Below are 20292 nucleotides of genomic sequence, written 5' to 3'. Positions count from 1 at the left end.
GACATCTGACAGTCTCCATGAACATCCAAGGAACTCTCACTGGCCTCCAATGAATTCACTATCAATGTCCATCCTCAGTGATCACTGCTGACCACCTTTGAACTCTCAAAGATGACAGTGGTAAACACTGAGTTAACAGTGACGCCTACTGATCCCTCAATCAGTGAAACATCCCCACTAACTGGCTTTTTGACCTCTCAGTCACTTAAACTGGGGTCAGCAACCCACAGCCTGCAGGACACACACACACAAATCGTGACACATGAAATTAAAATTTCAAGTCCACAAAGTTTGGGACACAGCCATGCTTATTCCTTTACATGTTGCCTGTGGTTGCTTTCACCCTGCATGGCGGAATTGAGTAGCTGGGACAAGGACCAGAGACCCAAGCCCTTTAAGAAACAGTTTGCCTGTTCTTGACTTAACACTGATGAATTAGGTCCACACTCCTCACCCCCAAGGTGAAGGATGGGCTAGCCCATCTACACCGGCCAATCCTTGGCAGGGGCCGTAGGCTCCTCTCTGCTCTCTCGAGCCTCCCCTTGGTGGCCCTGGGAGCTGGGACAGCAGCTGTCCTCCAGCCTTCTCCACATTTTTCTGAAGACAAGAGTGTGGGGACGAAAAAAAATAAGCCCCTTAAAAAGCATTGAGAACACCTTGTCCCTGGAACCCACTCCCAGAGCCTCGATTCTCAGTTTCCCAGAAGGTTTATGCGGGTTGAAATCCTCAAATTAGGACTGGATGCTGGCGCCCCCAGTTCATCCTAGCCCGACCCAGAAAGAGAAGGAACCTCAGGAAATACACGGATTCCGTCTTTCTCACAGCCCAGGTGCCCAGGTGTCATTTCCCCCCGCGGCTACCTCCCTCGACCTCCCTCGGACTCCGCCGAAGCGCAAAGCGCGGGATGGTCCCCACCCGGGGTCCCCCAGGCAGGAGTTGCGACTCGGTCTCGGCGACCGTCTTTACTCACAGCTGCCACGCCACCCCGGCTCGGATCCGGACACAGCCTAGCTCCCAGAAGACAGAGCCGGGGAGACCGGGTGAGGGCGTGCAGCCATCCGCCCTGCCTGGGCGCGGACCCCGGGTCCAAGAGAGAGGAAGTGGCCATGGGACTGTGCGGACTCAGCCAGCTCGCGCGGAGGCCATAAAAAAGGGAAGAGCCAGCGCAGGATCCACGTCCCTGGCCCAGCCCGGGTGAACCAAGCGCTCAGGCAGCCGCCCCGGTCCGGGAGCCTGTAGGCGGGGCTGGGGCGGGCTCTGAGTGTCATTGGCCGAGGGGAGCGCCCTGTCCGCCGCTGCGCACTTCCATTGGCTGGCGAGATCTGAGGCGTGGCCTCGGCAGCCTCCCACGGAGTCTACACTAGGTGGGAGCGCGGAACGCCACAGGTGGACCGGGCATCGCTGGCCGGCAGCGCCATGAGCCGCAGCTTGGACGCGGCGCGGAGCTTCTTGGAGCAACTGGAGGCACGGGGCGGCCGGGAGGGGGCGGTCCTCGCCGGCGAGTTTAGCGTGAGTGGCCGAGCTGGCCGGCCGCGCGCCGCGCTGCGGCTCCTTGCCCTGGACGGTCCAGACGTCTGTTCTCCTGTGCGCCCTGCTGCGCTTTGCCTCTCTCTCTCTCTCTCAGCCTCCAGGGGCGTCTCCTCGCCTCGAGATCTCTCTGTTCTTCTCTCCCCAGCACCTCTCTCTGTCGCAGTCTCTCCCTGCCTGTCTTCACCCTCTGCCAGTAGGGGCCCAGAGGGCGATGTCCACGGCCGGGTCGGGAGGAGCCGCGCAAGCCTTCGGGTCCCTGCGCCCTCGCCGCGCTCCCGGAATCGTCCGGTTGCTGAGCAGGGCGGGCGCTCACCTGCGCTGGACACGCGACGCCCGGCCGCTCCAGGCGACCAGGCAGCCACTCCTGTGGTCCTGGGGAGGAAGGGGCTGTGGAAAGAGGAACCAAGAGGCCCCGCTGCGGCGAGGGTGTGGACGCCGGCTCTAATAGGCGCTGTGGCCTGGGGCGCTTTATCCGGTCCCTCTGGCCTCAGTTTCTCCTTGGGTGAAATGCGGATATTGATGACTCAACTGGCCTGAGGATTAAAATAACCAGTGTGGGTAAAAACCGCTTAGCACATCTTGAGCTCTCACTTTGTAGGCGCCTTTGTCACTAGTTATAAATATTCTAAACTTTACAATGGGGTAGTGCAAGCCGTATGTAAGGAATGCTAAGGCAGCAGCGTCGTAGGCATCGCATCTACATGTACTGAGGTATTTTAAATATAATAACACGGAAACGTGCTATGCAAATATGTAAATACAATATATGGTGACATCTCAAATTTAGAAATAAGTTTGGTAAATATATGTATGTATCTAATAAATGACTATATATATATCATTGAGTACAATAAAAATAGATAACAGAAACATTTATGAAATAATTTGATTAATAAATAGAAAATATATAGTGAATATGTATAAATATGATTGTAAACTATAATTTACACAATAACAACATTAGTTAACTTCTTAAAACAATAGAATACACATAAATACAACATAGAATTATAATTTATCCAATAAACAGTTATTGAAGTTCCTAAGTAATAAAATATGTAATAAATAGGTAAAAGAAGTTTAAGATAAATCTAAATTTACACAAATATAAAAATAAATATCGTATATAAGAAATGCATAATAAATGCAAAATACATAATTTGTTCAATATGAAAATGTACATAATAAATGTAAACATATCCAGGTAGTATATGACATCATGTCCATCCGGGTCTGGGCCCAGTCTGGGACAGTAAGCAGTGCCAACTGCTGGAGGCCACCCTCCTGCAGGCAGCCTCCTGTACTCGCAGGAGTCTTTGGGCCTCTCTAGGCCTTGGTTTCCTCATCTATATAGTAAAAATATTAATAGTGTTACCCACTGCACCAGTGTGTCCACGAGGACATAAATGACTTGATGGGCATAAGAACACTTAGAATGGTGGCTTGCACTCATCAGGGGGCTTGGTAGGTGTTACTTATTATCATCATGATTATGAATACTTGATGATGGTAATGCTATTCACTAATTATAATAATGGAACAGTAGTAAAGCACCTATAGTATCTAGTTACATAAGTAATGTTATACATTATAATTCATATGCATTGTATATTGTCTTATATATTGTGTATCACCATGTTTGTTATTTTAAATGCATAATATATTACAATTATTGTTCACAATACAATGTAAGTACATATTGAGTGTACAGGGGGTAGATGCTCAGAGGTCTTAGTTCAATACTCACTCACTGTGCCACTTCCTGGGTGGGACTTTCAGCAAGTCACTCAAACATGTGGTGCCTCAGCTTTCTCACCTGCACGATGGGGATGTCAATAATAGTACCCACTTCGGAGGGACCTTGCAGGTGGTTCAGTGCCCTCACACAGAGCCTGGCACAGAGAAGACACTCTGAGTCGCTACTATTATGGAATCATAATTAGCAGGCCCTGTGCTATCTGGGCACTGCACTCACCTCTCACAGGCCACGTGCCATGTATCCCTATGAGAGTCTCAGTGTCCCAGGACCCTGACCTGGCTCCTCTCTTGCTCTCTCCTCCCTCCCCCGGGTCTTCTTTCTGTCCTCCCACCAGGACATCCGGGCCCGCTCAGCCTCCTGGAAGACAGATAGCGTGTGTTCCACTGAGGCCGGCAGTCGACCAGAAAACGTGAGGAAGAACCGCTACAAAGATGTGCTGCCATGTAAGTCGGGGGTGGGGGTGGGGGCCTTCTGGAGGGAGTCGGTGCTGCTCTGCATGCCCGCACCCGGAGGCAGTGCAGGCGTTAGCCCGGTAAGTGGGAGTGCTGGGAGTTCCAGATGGGGTGAGATCCAGGAAGATCTCACTGAGGAAGTAGCATTTGAGCCAAGACCTGTGCCACCACTGGGCTCCCAGAACTCTCCCTCCCAGGGCCTTGCCATGGCTGCATTTCTCCCCAGCAGTCTGCAAGTGCCCCTCGATGGGATCCCTGCTAGGTATGCTGTCCCCTGCTGGCTTTCATCCGGGAGGCCGTCAAGGCCCCTGTCACCCACAAACTCCACGTTTCTCACCTCTCCCGCTGGCAGACGATCAGACACGAGTGATCCTTTCCCTGCTCCAGGAAGAGGGGCATGGAGACTACATCAATGGCAACTTCATCAGGGTCAGGCTGGGCGTTAAGGAAGGGGCAGAGGTGGTGGAGGTGACAGCGGGATCTCCACAGTGAACTTAGCCTTTACCAGGGCACAGATGGAAGCCAGGCCTACATCGCCACGCAAGGACCCCTGCCTCACACCTTGCTAGACTTCTGGCGCCTGATCTGGGAGTTTGGGGTCAAGGTCAGCTTTGGGGGAGGGTGAGGTATGGCCAACATTCTGGGTCCTCCCTTGGCCCTGATAACCACACCCCCTAAACCAAATCTCCTCCCTTTCCCCTTACCCCTCTTGTCTAGGTGATCCTGATGGCCTGTCAGGAGATGGAAAATGGGCGGGTAGGTGTCCTCAGCCCCTAGAATGCATATCCTTGTGCAGAGAGGAGACAGGAGAAACCTTGCTAGCTCTTCCCTGACGCCATGACTCAATGGCCCAGTTCTTGGAGCGACCCTCACTGTACCTCTGCCAAGCCCACTTTATCTTTAATTTTTTTGTTATCTTTTTCCTTTTATTCATGGGGCTCAACCCCTCTCCTGCTGGTCTTCCCGCCCCATTCCATACCATAGACCATAAGGCCCTATAACTGTGACTTCCCCAGTACAGCTCTGATCTCTCTTTCCACCTTTCTCCCCCTTATTCACTCCACTCCAACCACTCTGGCCTTTGTTCTGCCTCGGGTCCTATGCTTTGTTCCCACTGCCTGGGACATTTTCCCCTTGGCCTGCTCCATCACCACCTTCAGGTCTTGGCTCAAATGCTACTTCCTCAGTGAGATCTTCCTGGATCTCACCCCATTTGGAACTCCCAGCACTCCCACTCTCCTTCCCTTGTCCTACTTTCATTTTTTTCTTCACAGTTCTTACCAACTTCTAACATACAAGATAATCTACAAATGTGTTATGTATGTTGTTTATTCTGTCTCCCTGATGAGAAGAAAAGTTCCATGAGGGCAGGGATCTTTGTTTTGCCCATTAGCATAAATTAGTTACTCAAGGAATGCATGTCAACATTGAAGGCACATGGTTTCTGCATCCTGGCGTGCTCCATGGACAGGGCTGGGGGTGGGGCAAGTACTGCCCCGGGATGGCTGGCTGATCATGGAGTCTGTACAATCTGTAGTGATGTACCTTCTTCATTCCTAATTTTGATATTTGGTTGTCTGTCTGTCTGTCTCTCCTACCTTGGTCTGGCAAGAATAAAGACAAGCAAATTTCAGTTGTTGTACTAAATCTGTCCTGCTGCCTGTTTTTGTAAATAAAAATGTATTAGAACATAGCCACACTCATTTGTTTACATAGTGTGTATACCTGCTTTCATGCTACAATGGCCAAGTTCAGTAGTTGCAAGTTAAGTAGATTGTATGGCTCACAAAGTCTAAAATATTTATTATCTGGCCATTTATAGACAGTTAGCCAGTCTCTGGACTAGAGGTTTATCAATTTTATTATTTTTTCAAAGAAGCAGCTTTGAGTTTTATTCATTTTCTCTATTTTTTTCATTTTTATTTCATTAATTTCTTCCCTTTATCATTTCCTTCCTTCTGGTTTAGGTTTAACTTGCTCTTTTTTTTTTTCTAGTTCCTTAAGCTTAGATAATAGATTTGTGATTTTTTTTCACATATAAGTATTTTTAAAAAATATTTATTTGGGCTTCCCTGGTGGCGCAGTGGTTGAGAATCTGCCTGCTAATGCAGGGGACACGGGTTCGAGCCCTGGTCTGGGAAGATCCCACATGCCACGGAGCAGCTGGGCCCGTGAGCCACAATTGCTGAGCCTGCGCGTCTGGAGCCTGTGCCCCGCAACGGGAGGGGCCGCGATGGAGAAAGGCCCGCGCACCGCGATGAAGAGCGGTCCCCGCACCGCGATGAAGAGTGGCCCCCGCTTGCCGCAACTGGAGAAAGCCCTCGCACGAACCGAAGACCCAATACAGACAAAAATAAATAAATTAATTAATTAAAAAAAGAAAATCCTTAAAAAAAAAAATATTTATTTATTTTTTGGCTGCATGGGGTCTTAGTTGCGGCATTGGGGATCTTTTTGTTGCGGTGTGTGGGCTCTTAGTTGCGGTGCGCGAGCTTCTCTCTAGCTGAGGTGCACAGGCTCAGTAGTTGCGGTGTGCGGGCTCTGGAGCATGTGGGCTCTGTCTGTAGTTGTGGCACATGGGCTCCAGAGTGCGTGGGCTGTAGTTGTGGCACATAGGCTCTCTAGTTGCAGTATGTGGGCTCTCTAGTTGCGGCACACGGGCTTAGTTGCCCTGTGGCATGTGGGATTTTAGTTCCCCGACCAGGGATCAAACCGGCATCCCCTGCATTGCAAAAAGGATTCTTAACCACTGGACCACCAGGGAAGTCCCCACATATAAGTATTTAATGTCATTCATTTTTCTCTATGTACTGCTCTAGGTACATCTCACAAACTGGTATGTTGTGTCTTTTTTTTCAGTTAGCTCAAAATATTTTCTAATTTCCCTTGTGATTTCTTCTTTGACCAATGGTATTTGACCATGGCTGTGCTTAAGTTCCAAATATTTGGGGACTTTTCCATATATCTTCCTGTTATTAATTTTCAGTTCCATTGTGGTCAAAGAACAACTTTATATGATTCCAAATGTACTGAAATTTGTTTTGTGGCCATGAATGTGATCTACCTTGGTAAATGTTTTGTGTGCACTTGAAAAGAATGTGTATTCTGCTTTGTTGAGTGGTGTGTTCTATAAATATCAGTTAGGTCAAATTGATTGTGTCTTTTTGAAAGACACTTTAATATCTTTTATATCTTTACTGTATCTTATATATCTTTACTGATTTCTTTTCTCTAAATGTTCCATCAGTTGCCAAGAGAGGAGTGCTGAAACCTCCATCTGTTCTGTAACTGTAGATTAGGACAAGTTTCTCAATAGTATTATTCAAATCTTATTATTCTTACCTTTTTTTTTTTTTTTTTTTTGGCCATGTGGCATGTGGGATCATAGTTCCCCTGACCAGGGACCGAACCTGTGCCCACTGCACTGGAAGGGTGCCCCCTGCAGTGGAAGGGCAGAGTCTTAACCACTGGACTACCAGGGAAGTCCCTATTCTTCCTTTTTTTCATCTACTTGTCCTATTATTTGCTGAAAAAGGAGTGTTGAAATCTCTAACTCTAATTTTAGATTTATCTATTTCTCCTTTCAGTTCTGTCAGTTTTTGCTTCAGATATTTTAAAACTCTATAATTGAGTGCTTATACAGTTAGGATTATGTCTTCCTGATGAATCAATCCTGTTTTCAATATCTAATGTCCCTTTTATCTCTGGTAATATCCCTTTCTCTGAAATGTGCTTTGATATTAATATAGCCATTTAAACTTCTTTAGATTAGAGTGTGCATGATATCTCTTTTTTAATTCTTTTACTTTTTATCTGTGTTCATTTTAATTTATTTCATTTTTATTTTATTTTATTTATTTTTTTGGTCGCACTGCGGGGCTTGCAGCCTCATAGTTCCCTGACCAGGGATTGAACCCATGCCCCCTGCAATGGAAGTTCAGAGTCCTAACCACTGGACTTCCAGGGAATTCCCCACATTTATTTTTAAACTGTGTTTCTTATAGCTGGCACATTGTGGGTACTTACTTTTTTATCCAGTCTGGCAATCTCTGCCTTTAATTGGAGTATTTAGTCTTTAACGTGTCAATAATGTGTCTAAATCTATGATTTTGCTATTTGTTTTGTATTTGTTCCATCTGTTCTTTGTTTCTTTCTTATTTTCTGTCTTCTTTTTTACTGAGAATTTTTATGACTCTGTTTCACAGTCATTATTCACTTATTAGTTATACCTCTGTATTATGTGCTTGTGTGCTTAGTGGAATGTGTACCTATCACAGTCCATGTTCAAATAATATTATACCATTTCATGTAAAATGTGAGAACTTTACAATAGCATATTTCAATTTTCTCTTTCCATGCTTCAAGCTATTGTTGCCCTAGGTTTGATTCTAAATTTAAAATATACCACAAAACACACTGCTATTATTTTTCCTACAGATTATCTTTTTTAAAAAAACAACTTTATTTAGCTACAATTCATCCATCTAAAGTGTGCAATTCAATTGTTGTTAGTATATTCCTGAGTTATACAGTCATCGCCACAGTGAATTTCAGAACCTTTTCATCACCCCATAAAGAAGCCCTGTATCTATTAGCAGTCATGCTGCATTTCCTACCAAACTCCACCCTAGGCAACTACTAATCTATTTTTGGTCTCTGTAGATTTGCCCACTCTGGACTTTTCCTATAACTGGAATCATATGATATGTTGTCTTTCATGACTGGCTTCTTTCACTAAGGTTGTGTTTTAAGGCTCATGTATATTGTAGCATGTATCAATACTTCACCCCTTCTTATTGCTGAATAACATTCCATTGAATGGATCTACCACATTTTATATATCCATTAAGCACATTATAGAATTTGAGCTGTTTCCATTTTTTGGTGATTATGAATATTGCTGCTATAAACATTCATGTGCAAGTTTTTGTGTAGAAGTATGTTTTCATTTCTCTTGGATATATACCTAGAAGTGGAATTGCTGGGTCATATGGTAAACTCTATTTTTAACATTTTGAGGAACTGCCAAACTGTTTTCCACAGTGGCTATATCATTTTACATTTCAACCAGTAATGTATGAAGTTTCCAATTTCTCCACATTCTTACCAACACTTGTTATTGTCTGTCTTTTTCATTAGTGCTATCCTGTTGGATGTGAAGTTGTACTCATTGGGTCTTTTTTTTTTTTCAGTTGTGGTAAAATATACATAACATAAATTTTGCCATTTTAACGATTTCAGGTGTACAATTTAGAAACATTAAGTACACTCACAGTGTTGCAAACCGTTACCACTGTCCAATTCCAGAACTTGTTCATCATCCCAAACAGAAACTCTGTATCCATTTAATAGTTTCATCCCATTTCCCCTTCCTGCAGCTGTTGGTAGCCTTTATTCTACTTTCTGTCTCTATTAATTTGCCTCTTCTAGGTACCTCATATCAGTGGAGTCACACAATACTTGTTCTTTTGTGTCTGACTTATTTCATTTATCAGGTTTTCAAGGTTCATCCATGTTGTAGAGTGTATCAGAATTTCATTCTTTTTAAGGCTGAATAACATTTCATTGTATGTATATACCACATTTTGTTTATCCATTCACCTGTTGATGGACATTTGGGTTGTTTCTACCTTTTGGTTATTGTGATAGTGCTGCTATGAACATTAGTACATAAGTATCTGTTTTGAGTCCTTGTTTTCAATTCTTTTGGGTAGTAGAATTAATTACTGGATCATATAGCAATTCTGTGTTTAATTTTGTTGTTGTTGTTGTTGTTTTCCACAGTGGCTGGACCACCTTATATTCTCACCAGCAATGCACAAGTGTTCCATTTTTCCATACACTCACCAAGACATGTTATTTTCTGTTTTCACTTTTGTTTTTATTAGCCATCCTAATGGATGGGAAGTGGTATCTCATTGCGGTTTTGGTTTGCATTTGCCTAATGAGGTGGATTTGTGCATTTGGTTTGCATTTACCAAACATCTTTTCATGTGCTTATTTTTCCATTTGTATGTCTTCTTTGGAGAAATATTTGTTTCGGTCCTTTGCCCATTTTTTAATTGGGTTATTTGTCTTTTTATTATTGTGTTGTAAGAATTCTTCTGAATACAAGTCCCTTATCAGTATATGATTTAGGAATATTTTTCCCATTGTGTGGGTGTCTTTTCATTTTCTTTATAGTGTCCTTTGAAGCACAAACGCTTTTTAATTTTGAAGACTTCCAATCTATTGTTTTGATGTGCTTCTGATGTTGTATCTAACAAGTCATTGTCTAACCAAAGGTCAAAAAGATTTACTCCTATGTTTTCTTCTCAGTGTTTTATAGTTTTCTCTCTTATGTTTAGGTCTCTGATTCATTTTGAGTTAATTTTTGTATATGGTGTAAGACAGGGGTCCAAATTCATTCTTTTGTTTATAGATATCCAGTTGTCCTAGCACCATTTGTTAAAAAGACTGTGCTTTCCCCATTGAATGGTCTTGGTACTTTGTTGAAAATCAATTGAGTGTACATGTAAAGGTTTATTTCTGGACTCTCAGTTCTATTTCATTGATTGACATGTCTATCTTTGTGCCAGTACTACACGGTATTGTAGGTTTGTGGTAAGTTTTGAAATCAGGAAGTGTGAGTCCTCCAAATTTGTTCTTCTTTTTTCAAGATTGTTTTGGCTATTCTGGGTCACTTGCCATGCAGAAAAGAGTTAACATAGCAGGCATAAATGCTTATGCTTAAAAAGAACTTCCTGCAAGGTTGGCTCTTGACTGGAAATTGGATTTCCAATAAGAGTGGCTCACCATGCCTAAACTGTTTATACAAACAACGTGTCTATGTGACAGTAGGTTTATGTGAACACCTGCTTTCCCTCTGGGAGTCTGAAGTTTTGGCACATGCTAGTCAGAGGTGCCTACATACCACATAGAGTCCCCCAGTGAAAACCCTGGGCACTGAATTCCTAAATGTCCCTGTGGACATTTCACATGTGTGGTCACAACTCATTCTGGAGGAATTAAGCACATTCTATGTGACTCCACTGGGAGAAGACCCTTGGAAGCTGGCACCCTGTTTCCTGCAGACTTCACCCTGTGTGCCTTCTCCCTTTGCTGTTTTATCCTGTAACCTTTCATTGCGATAAATTGTAGCCACAAGTACAACTCTATGCTGAGTCCTGTGAGTCCTCCTATTGAATCATCAAACCTGAGGGCAGTCTTGGGAATCCACAACACATTTATTAATGTTAACATATTGTTTATATATTAATGTTAAGATCAGCTTGCCCATATCTTCAAAAAGCCTTCTAGGATTTTGAAAAGGATTTCATTGAATCTATCAGTTCTGGGGGCGGGGGGGAGGTATTGCAAATAATAGTCTTTTTAATATGAAAATACGGTTGATTTTTCTGTATTGATTTTGTATCCTGCAACCTTGCCGAACTCGCTTATTAGTTCTAATAGTGTGCATGGGTGTGTGTGTGTGTGTGTGTGTGTGTGTGTATTCTTTAGGGTTTTCTATATATAATATCATTCTGTCTGCAAGTTGACATACTTTTGCTTCTTCCTTTCCAATCTGGGTAACCTTCCTTCCTTTCTTTCTTCTTCCTTCTCTCCCTATCTTTTTTTCTTTTCTTTTCTTTCCTTTCCTTTTCTTTTCTTTTTTCTCTCTCTTGCTTCCTCCCTCCCACCTTCCCTCCTTTCCTTCCTTCATTTCTTTTTTCCTAATTGCACTGCCTACAACTTCCAGTACAAAAAAGTGCAAACATTCTTGTCTTGTTCCTGATCTTAAGCGCAAAACATTCAGTCTTTCACCATTAAGTATTAGGTTAGCTGTAGGTTTTGGTAGATATTTTTTGTTTGTGTTGTTGTTGGTTTTGCTTTTTAAATCAAGATGGGGAATTTCCTTTCTATGTCTAGTTCCTTTCATGTTTTTATCATGAAAAGGTATTGGATTTTGTTCAGATTTTTTTTCTGCATCTATTAAGTGTGTTTTTGTTTTATTTTCTATTATTATGGTATATGATATTGATTGACCTTCATATATTGATTTTCATATATGTGTTCCTGGGATTAATCCCACTTGATCCTCTGTAAAATCTTCTGTTAATATTGTGTTGAGGATTCTTCTGTCTATATTCTTGAGACATTGCTTAGTAGTTTTCTTTCTTGTGATATCTGTCTGGTTTTGGTAGCAGAGTAATACTGGTCTCATAAAATATGTTGGCAAATGTTCCTTCAATTTTTTGGAAAAGTTTGTGAAGGATTGCTATTAATTCCTCCTTTTTTGGTAAAATTTACTAGATTATCTTTTAAAGATGTTAAAAATGAGAATACCTTTTACATTTAGCTACATATTTACCTTTTTCTTTACTCTTCATCCCTTTGTGTAGGTCTGTATTCCACCTGGTTCCTTTTTTATGAAAAGCTTACTTTAATATTTCTCATAGTGCAGTTTTGCTTGTGATAAAGTCTCTCAGCTTTTGTCTGAAAGTTATTTTTTTTTAATTTCAGCATTTTTAGGGTGTCACAGCATTGACCTCTGACTTGCAGAGTTTCTGACAAAATTCTGCTGTCATCCTTATTCCTCAGTATGTAATGTGTCTTTTTTTTTTTTAAATGAATAGCCCAGTTTGCTTTTTTTTTTTTTTTTAAAGAAATTCACGTTCTTTTATTTATTTATTTATGACTGTGTTGAGTCTTCGTTTCTGTGCGAGGGCTTTCTCTAGTTGCGGGAAGTGGGGACCACTCTTCATCGCGGTGCGTGGGCCTCTCACCATCGCGGCCTCTCTTGTTGTGGAGCACAGGCTCCAGACGCGCAGGCTCAGTAATTGTGGCTCACGGGCCCAGTTGCTCCGTGGCATGTGGGATCTTCCCAGACCAGGGCTCGAACCCGTGTCCCCTGCATTGGCAGGCAGATTCTCAACCACTGCGCCACCAGGGAAGCCCATGTAATGTGTCTTTTTTATGTGTGATGCTTTTAAGATTTTTTTCTTTATCATTGTTTTTCAGCAATTTGATCATGAGCTACCTTAGTGTGGCTTTCTTTATGATTATTCTCCCTGTGGTTCATTGACCTTCCTGGATCTGTGGGTTCATAGTTTCATCAAATTTGGAAAATTTTCCAGCTATTGTTTATTCAAAAATAGTTTCTATTCTCCCCTCTCCTCTCCTTCTGGACTACAGGTACACATACATTAGGCCACTTGATATATATTTCCACAGGTATCTGATTCTCTGTTAGTTTTTTTCCTCATTTTTTCTCTCTCTTTTTCATTTTGAATAGCTTCTATTGCCATGCCTTTGTGTTCACTGATCTTCTGGTGTCTAATCTGCTATTAGACAGTGAATTCTTTTTCATATTCTTTTCCATTATGGTTTATCACAGGATATTGAATATAGTTCCCTGTGCTATACAGTAGGACCTTGTTGTTTATCCATTCTATATATAATAGTTTGCATTTGCTAATCCCAAACTTCCAATCCATCCCTCCCCACCCCCTTGCCCACAGCAACTACAAGTCTGTTCTGTATCTCTGTGAGTTTGTTTCTGTTTTGTAGATAAGTTCATTTGTGTCATATGTTAGATATTTAGTGATATCCTATGGTATTCGTCTTTCTCTTTCTGACTTACTTCCCTTAGTATGATAATCTCTAGGTCCATCCATGTTGCTGCAAATGGCATTATTTCATTCTTTTTTATGGTTGAGTATATTGTATATATATATCACGTCTTCTTTATCCATTCATCTGTCGATAGACGTTTAGGTTGTTTCCATGCCTTAGCTATTTTGAGTAGCGCTGCTATGAACACAGGGGTGCATGTATCTTTTCAAATATAGGTTTGTCCAGATGTATGCCCAGGAGTGGGATTGCTGGATCATATGGTAACTCTATTTTTAGTTTTTTGAGGAACCTCCATACTGTTCTCCATAGTGGCTGCGCCAATTTACATTCCTACCAGCAATGTGGGAGGGTTCCCTTTTCTCCACACCCTCTCCAGCATTTGTTATTTGTAGACTTTTTCATGATGGCCATTCAGACCAGTGTGAGGCGGTACCTCATTGTAGTTTTGATTTGCATTTCTCTAATAATTACTGATGTTGAGCATCTTTTCATGGGTCTTAGACAGTGAATTTTTTATTTCATATATTTTATTTTTCCTCTCTAGAAGTTCCATTTAGGTCTTTTTTTATATCTTTTATTTCACTTTCATCCCTTTCGTGGTTTCCTTTTCATCTTTGAACATATTTATAATATTTATAAAGGCTGTTTTAAAGTCTTTGTCTGATTGTTTCCTCATCTCTATTGGGTCTTTTTCTGCTGATTTTTCTCCTGGGTATAGCTCATATTTTCTTGCTTCTTTGTATGTCTAGTAAATTTTTATTGGATGCTCAATATTTTAAATTTTACAAAAGTAAGTTTTGGATTTTGTTACCTTCCTTTAAAAAGTGTTAGACTTTTTCTGGAAGGCAGTTAAGTTACTTTTAGATATTTGATCATTTTAAGGTTTGTTTCTAAGCTCTTTTAGGGTGAGTCTAGAGAATCCTTTATTCTAGAACTAAGTTCATTCTACTTTCAATGTTTGATCCTTCAGGTTCCCTACTGAATGCCCCTTTTAATCACTTAGGTCTCTCCACTGTGGCTGGAGGAAATGTAAATTATTTCTGTCCCACTGTGAGCCCTAGGAAATGTTCATCTTTCAGTTCCCTAGCTATTACTCTTTCACGGGAAGTTATTCCTTCCTAGCTTCACGGGGTTTCGTATCATATGTGCCCAGATTATTATTCAGCTAAAGACTTAAGGGGACCCCTATGCAGACTTCTGGAGTTCTTTGCTTTTGTTTGCATAGTGCTGTTCTCTCAAGACCTCTGCCTTGGCTTCCCCGAGCCAAGATCTCTGGCTCCTCAACTCAGTGGGCTCATCAAACTCTCCACGTTCTGCAGCCTGGTTACTGCCTCTTGGCAGTAAGCTGGGGAGGCCATAAGGTTTGACTCATGTGTTTCCCGTCGTTCAGTGATCACAATCCTGCAAGGCTGTGGACCAGTGTCTGAAAATAGTGGCTCATATATTTTGTCCAGGTTTTTAGTTGCTTACAGAAGGAGAATATTCTGGACTGTCTTCCTCCTGCACAGTCAGAAGCTCACATCTCCATTGAGTCTGTCTGTGTTTAGTCTGATGAGGTTCTGCCACCTGGCTTCCTTTGAAGCTTCAGCTGTCTGTGCTTCCACCAGCAACCTGGGCTGTCCCATGCGGGGTGTGCACGTGTTGATCTGAACTCTGAGGCAGACTCCCACTCTTCACTCTCTGCCCTTTTCCCCTTGCCTTTTGCAGAAAAAGTGTGAGCGTTATTGGGCCCAAGAACAGGAACCACTGCAGATTGGGCTTTTCTGCATCACTCTGGTGAGCTGGGGCAGAGGTGGGAACAGCACTTTATGAAGTCTTGGATGTTGTGGAAGATTTCACAGATGATTCTGAGTGGAAAGCTTTTGGGCTGGGCCTGAAAGGATGAACACTTTTCCCACAGTCCCCCTCACACTGCAGGGAGCTCTCTGGTATTAGCAATGCAAATAGTCAGAACTCATTATACACTGTTTTTGCATTTTAACTACTATCATGGTTATCTCTGTAAATGTTCATGTGCCTGGTTAGGTTCTTAAAATCCTTATTTCCCTTACCATTTCAAAAGAACTCAGGAAAATCTCTCATAAGTCATAAATACAATTGGTATTGAATAAATACAATGAAACTTTTATTTTAGAACAAAAGACATTTCTTTGTTTCACTGTAAATGAGCTTGCTGGATATTTAATCATAGTTCCTCTTTCTCGCCTTTGTGAAATGTTTCCTTCACAAAAGCCATGGGAGATATTCGGGCTAAATGAATTTTTAAAAATATGTTGTTTGTATTTGATTTTTCTTTTTTCTTTTTTTGGGCCATGCTGCATGGCTTGAAGGATCTCAGTTCCCTGACCAGGGATTGAACCCAGGCCACGGCAGTGAAAGCCCAGAATCCTAACCACTAGGCCACCAGGGAACTCCCTGTATTTGATTTTTAATCAGAAATGCTTTGTTTTTTTGTAAATATGTCTTTTGGCACCTGTGATCTTTGTTTTCTGCCCTCTTCTCACATGCCCCATATCCACAGACAAGGGAGACATGGCTGAATTCAGACATCACGCTCAGGACCCTTCAGGTCACCTTCCAGAAGGTACTGAAAGGGGAGGAGGAGACTCCCACGTAGGGAGAGCTGTTTCCTGTCTCTGTTTTCTCATCTGTAAAATGTGCATTAACAATAGTACCCATCTCTTCAGTTATTATCTGTTGCATTTAAATGGAGGATGTGGAGAACTAGGGCTGACATGTAATAGGGGCTGAATAAATGCTTTTCTTTCTTTTTTCATTCTTTGCCCCTCATTTCCTGTGTTTCAGGAATCCCGCTCTGTGTACCAGCTGCAGTATATGTCCTGGCCAGACAGAGGGGTCCCTAGCAATCCCGACCACATGCTCGCTATGGTGGAGGAAGCCCGGCGCCTCCAGGGATCTGGCCCCAGCCCCCTCTGTGTCCACTGCAGGTTTAGGAAAATGGGCTTTATGGGGGTCTGGTGAGACAGAGGGGATGGTGGTGGGGGAGGGGGACAGGGAGGATAGTGCAGGGCTTGGAGCCAGTCTTACAGTCTGAGTGCCTATTTCAAGAAACCTGAGGCCACACTTGCTCAAGTTGCAGCTGAAATGGTTAGTATTTATTGAGCACAGACTGTCTGCTAGGGAGAAGTACACAGTTGATGCTCAACAAATATAAGCAATTAAAAAGGTTTTCCTTTCAAATTATAACCTGGGATTCTGGGAATCAAAAAGTGCTGCAGGGGACACTCCATTAAGGTCCTCACCCCCAGCCCCAAATGCACCCTTTAAAAGGGGTTGCAGGCAGGCCCTGACCAAGCTCACTCTGATTCTCACTTGTTAGCGCGGGCTGTGGGCGAACAGGTGTCCTGTGCACCGTGGATTATGTGAGACAGTTGCTCCTGACCCAGGTATGAAGAGGGCATACAAGCACAGTGTGGGTCCTGTGCCTAGGAGGTCCTGCTCACGTGCCCATCTCTCTGCCCTAGATGATCCCACCTAACTTCAGCCTCTTCAATGTGGTCCTCGAGATTCGGAGGCAGCGGCCTGCAGCCATACAGACAGAGGTGGGAGCCGGGTCTCCTCGTTCCAAGGACATATCCCTCCTGTTCTGGTCTTCCCTTCTCGATGACCCCTCTTCCCTCCCCCACCCCCTCAGGAGCAGTACAGGTTCCTGTACCACACAGTGGCTCAGATGTTCCTCTCAGCTCTCCAAAGTGCCAGCCCTCGCTACCAGAACCTCAAGGAGGTACCAAGGCCCCCTTCCAATCCTCGGAGACTAGGACCCAGAGTAGAGGTCTATGGCCACCTCCAGCGCAGCATCCAGCCCTTGGACTCCCTCCGGGAGCGGGGACTGACGCACTATGATATCTACCTTTGTCCTCCTCCGTGCTCCCTTATCACTGTCCCCTCTTAAGCTTCCCCCGCAGAGCCCACAGTGACCACCACTAGGAGCCTGGACAGCGTCCTCCGAAGCCTCATGCCTTTCCCTCCTGCCTTTCCCCAGAATTGTGCCCCACTCTACGATGATGCCTTCTCCCTCTGGACTTCCCACACCCTTCCTGCCATAGCCCGCCCATCCGGCGGGGTCCTCAGGTACCCAAACCCCTCCCCTCAATCTTCCATTTTCACTTTCTCGTCCTTGGAGGCTGGCCCTTTCCTCACCCTTGAAACACCAGCCCCTTCCTTGCCGTTCAGTTCACCAAATATTCACTGGCCCTTTCTCGCAGTTGAGCTCTGGGAACCCTCCCCGAGATGGTTCTTTTATCCCAGAGATCCCATTGCCTCTGCCCCTCAGGCTAGCTCCCGAGGTTCGCCCTCTCCTCGCTTTTCCACTCATTAATTCAGCAGATATTTTTTGAGGCCGCCCAACTGTAAGGCCTCACGTCGGGTGCGGCAGAGACTTCAGCCCTTGGTCCTTGAGACCAGCCCTCCATTTTGAGACTCTCCCTTGCTTCTCTTTAGATGTCACTTCCTCATTCATTTATTCAACAGACAACTACACAGAAATGACCAATCCTCAATACCAGTATCTTGCCCCATTCACCTGCCAGGCTGGCCCCTTCCTTCCTTCATCCACCCAACCTGCTGGGCGCTAGGGACACACAGACGAGACCCCTTTACCCAGAGACGCTACCACCTCCACCTCCCCGCTCCGTAACTGCGCGCCGCCTCGGGCGGGAAGGAAGCCGGTGGTTTGCGCGCCGAGCGCGCTGCCCCCTCCCTCCCCATCCTCGGCGCCGCCGTTTCACTTCCTCCCCACCCGCAGGAGCATCTCGGTGCCCGGGACCCCGGGCCTCGCCATGGCCGACACGTACGCTGTGGTGCAGAAGCGCGCGGCCCCCGCGGGCACCGGGGCAGGGGCGGGCGCGCGGGCGCGCGGCGCGGAAGAGACGCCCCTCTACAGCCAGGTGACGCCGCGCGCCCGGCGGCCCCAGGCGCACGCGGAGGACGGGCGCGGGACGCTGCCTGGCCGCGGTAAGTCGACGCGGCCCGGCCGCGGGGCTGGGGAGGGCTGGCCCCGACCTGCTCCGTCTCCCGACCCCCTGTGGCTGCGGTCTGGAGGGCCTGGAGGCCACGAAGACCCCCACCCCCCTCCACCGAGTCCGGCCCGGTCACGCCCCGGAGGCTGACGTCCTGGCTTCTCCGGCCACGCCTCTGGGACAACCGCCCGTCCTCTGGTCACGCCCGGAAGCGTCCCGGGCCAAACCGCGGTCTCTGGCCCGGCCACCTAGGCTGGGCGGAGGTCTCCGATTTGGTCACGCCCCTGGCCACGCACCCTCCCGCTGGGCCCCGGCGCTCGGCCCCCAGCCTGCCTTCTCTGGTCTGGGAGGATGCGCATTAGCCTCGCAGCGGCTCTCCGGAACTTCGAGGGGCGGCCTGAGCCGATCTGTTAGGGGTGGTTTTCTGCCTGCAGTTCCTGTTGATCAAAGCCCAGCAGGGCCTGGCGCCTACGAGGACGTGGTAGATGGAGCTCAGACTGGTGGGCTAGGTAAGTCAGCCTGGGTCGCTGGGACTCTCTGCAGTTTTAACTGAATCCCAGGCATTTGGGGTTTTGAGATGGTGGCAGGAAAACACACGCCCTCGGAGACCTGTGGATGTGTCTGCAGCAAACCGTGAGGGCCTGGAGGCTTGGGGGTGACTTTCCACGAGTTGCCTACGTCTCTGCACCTCAGCTTCTCCGTGAGCCCTACGGTGCCCTTCCTTTTCCAGGCTTCAACCTGCGCATTGGAAGGCCTAAAGGACCCCGGGACCCGCCTGCCGAGTGGACCCGCGTGTGAGTGCAGCGCCCTTGCCTGCCTGTTGGGTGCCTGGTCCACATGGGTTCCTGGACTGCTGAGAGCCGTGCTCTACTCTGTGAAGTGTTGGGAATGGGGTTGCTGGGCTGAATCAAAATAAAAGTTTCTCAGTGTGGAAAATATGGGGGCTTTGCCTCAGTGATCATAGCGTTCAAGGCGTGAGGCTTGGGGAGGTAGTTGGTTGACGATGGCTGGTGAGGTTACACTGAGCATATTCAAGAATAAATTCAACCCCAAGAGTCTGGGCAGGGCTCCCGGCTGTGAAGGGGAGGATGGACAGATAGGCTTCTGGAGACTGTCCCCTTCACCACTTGAAAGACTGGTTCATCTCAGTATCTGAGCCTCCCTCACTCAGACACTCAGCTTATGACACAGAGATGGATGGACCCCCGTTGCCCTCCACCATTCAGACAGATGGAAGCCAGGCATAACAACAGCCAAGCAGACTGATTTCAGACAGACAGGTGAGAAGATCCCCAGATGGGCAGGCAGACAGATGGAATCCCAACCTGGACAGGCAGATAGCAGTTCCCTTAGACAGCCAGACCTTCAGAGGGACAGTCCGTGGGTGGACCTCCAGCCAGAGAGAGTGACCCACCAACAGCCTAACAGACCACCCCATGCAAAAGAGACCACCAAAAAGACAGACCCCTTCCCCCAGCTAAGCAGCTAGACAGACATCAGCCAGATAAACCCTTGGCTGGACAGACTTCCAGGCAGATGTAAAGAGATCCCCAGCTGAATAGAGATAGGTGTCCTGTCAGCTAGACAGACCTCCCAGCTACACAGACCCACCCCCATGTGGGCAGACAGCCTGACAGACCTAGTCACAAAGACTCCCCACTAGCCAACTGGACTCCAGCCAGGCAGATACTAGCCACACAGACCCTTGATTGCACAGACACCCCACCCAGCCAGCCAGACTTCCAACTAGGCAGACAGGTGGGCAGACCCCCCATTTTGGCAGAGAAATTGATATATCTTCTGCTGGGAAGACAGCCAGGTGGACACTCAGGCAGTCAACTGGTCAGATAGGCAGATGGACCCTCATATAGAAACAGCATCATGAGCCAGACAGATCCTCCACTACCCAGACCATCTGCCAGTTGGACACACACTGCAAATCCTTCAGGTAGATGGA

At 45.8% G+C, this 20292-nt stretch overlaps 1 protein-coding gene across 1 annotated transcript; it reads left to right on the top strand.

Moving 5' to 3' along the window:
* The first annotated feature begins 1394 nt into the window (after positions 1-1394).
* Positions 1395-19262, top strand: PTPN18 (protein tyrosine phosphatase non-receptor type 18). Its single transcript, XM_057551455.1, has 15 exons — positions 1395-1509; positions 3624-3732; positions 4094-4170; positions 4250-4345; positions 4459-4497; positions 15064-15132; positions 15878-15940; positions 16162-16304; positions 16697-16763; positions 16842-16919; positions 17012-17101; positions 17360-17448; positions 18122-18330; positions 18770-18844; positions 19066-19262. The coding sequence occupies exons 1-15, from the start codon at positions 1417-1419 to the stop codon at positions 19131-19133; spliced, it is 1365 nt and encodes a 454-aa protein (XP_057407438.1). The 5' UTR covers positions 1395-1416; the 3' UTR covers positions 19134-19262.
* The last annotated feature ends 1030 nt before the right edge of the window (positions 19263-20292 follow it).

The sequence above is a fragment of the Balaenoptera acutorostrata genome, chromosome 8, assembly GCF_949987535.1.
Source record: "Balaenoptera acutorostrata chromosome 8, mBalAcu1.1, whole genome shotgun sequence".
Taxonomy (NCBI): domain Eukaryota; kingdom Metazoa; phylum Chordata; class Mammalia; order Artiodactyla; family Balaenopteridae; genus Balaenoptera; species Balaenoptera acutorostrata.
The sequence above is the reverse complement of the archived record's forward strand: the minus strand, read 5'-3'. Positions and strand labels throughout refer to the sequence as shown.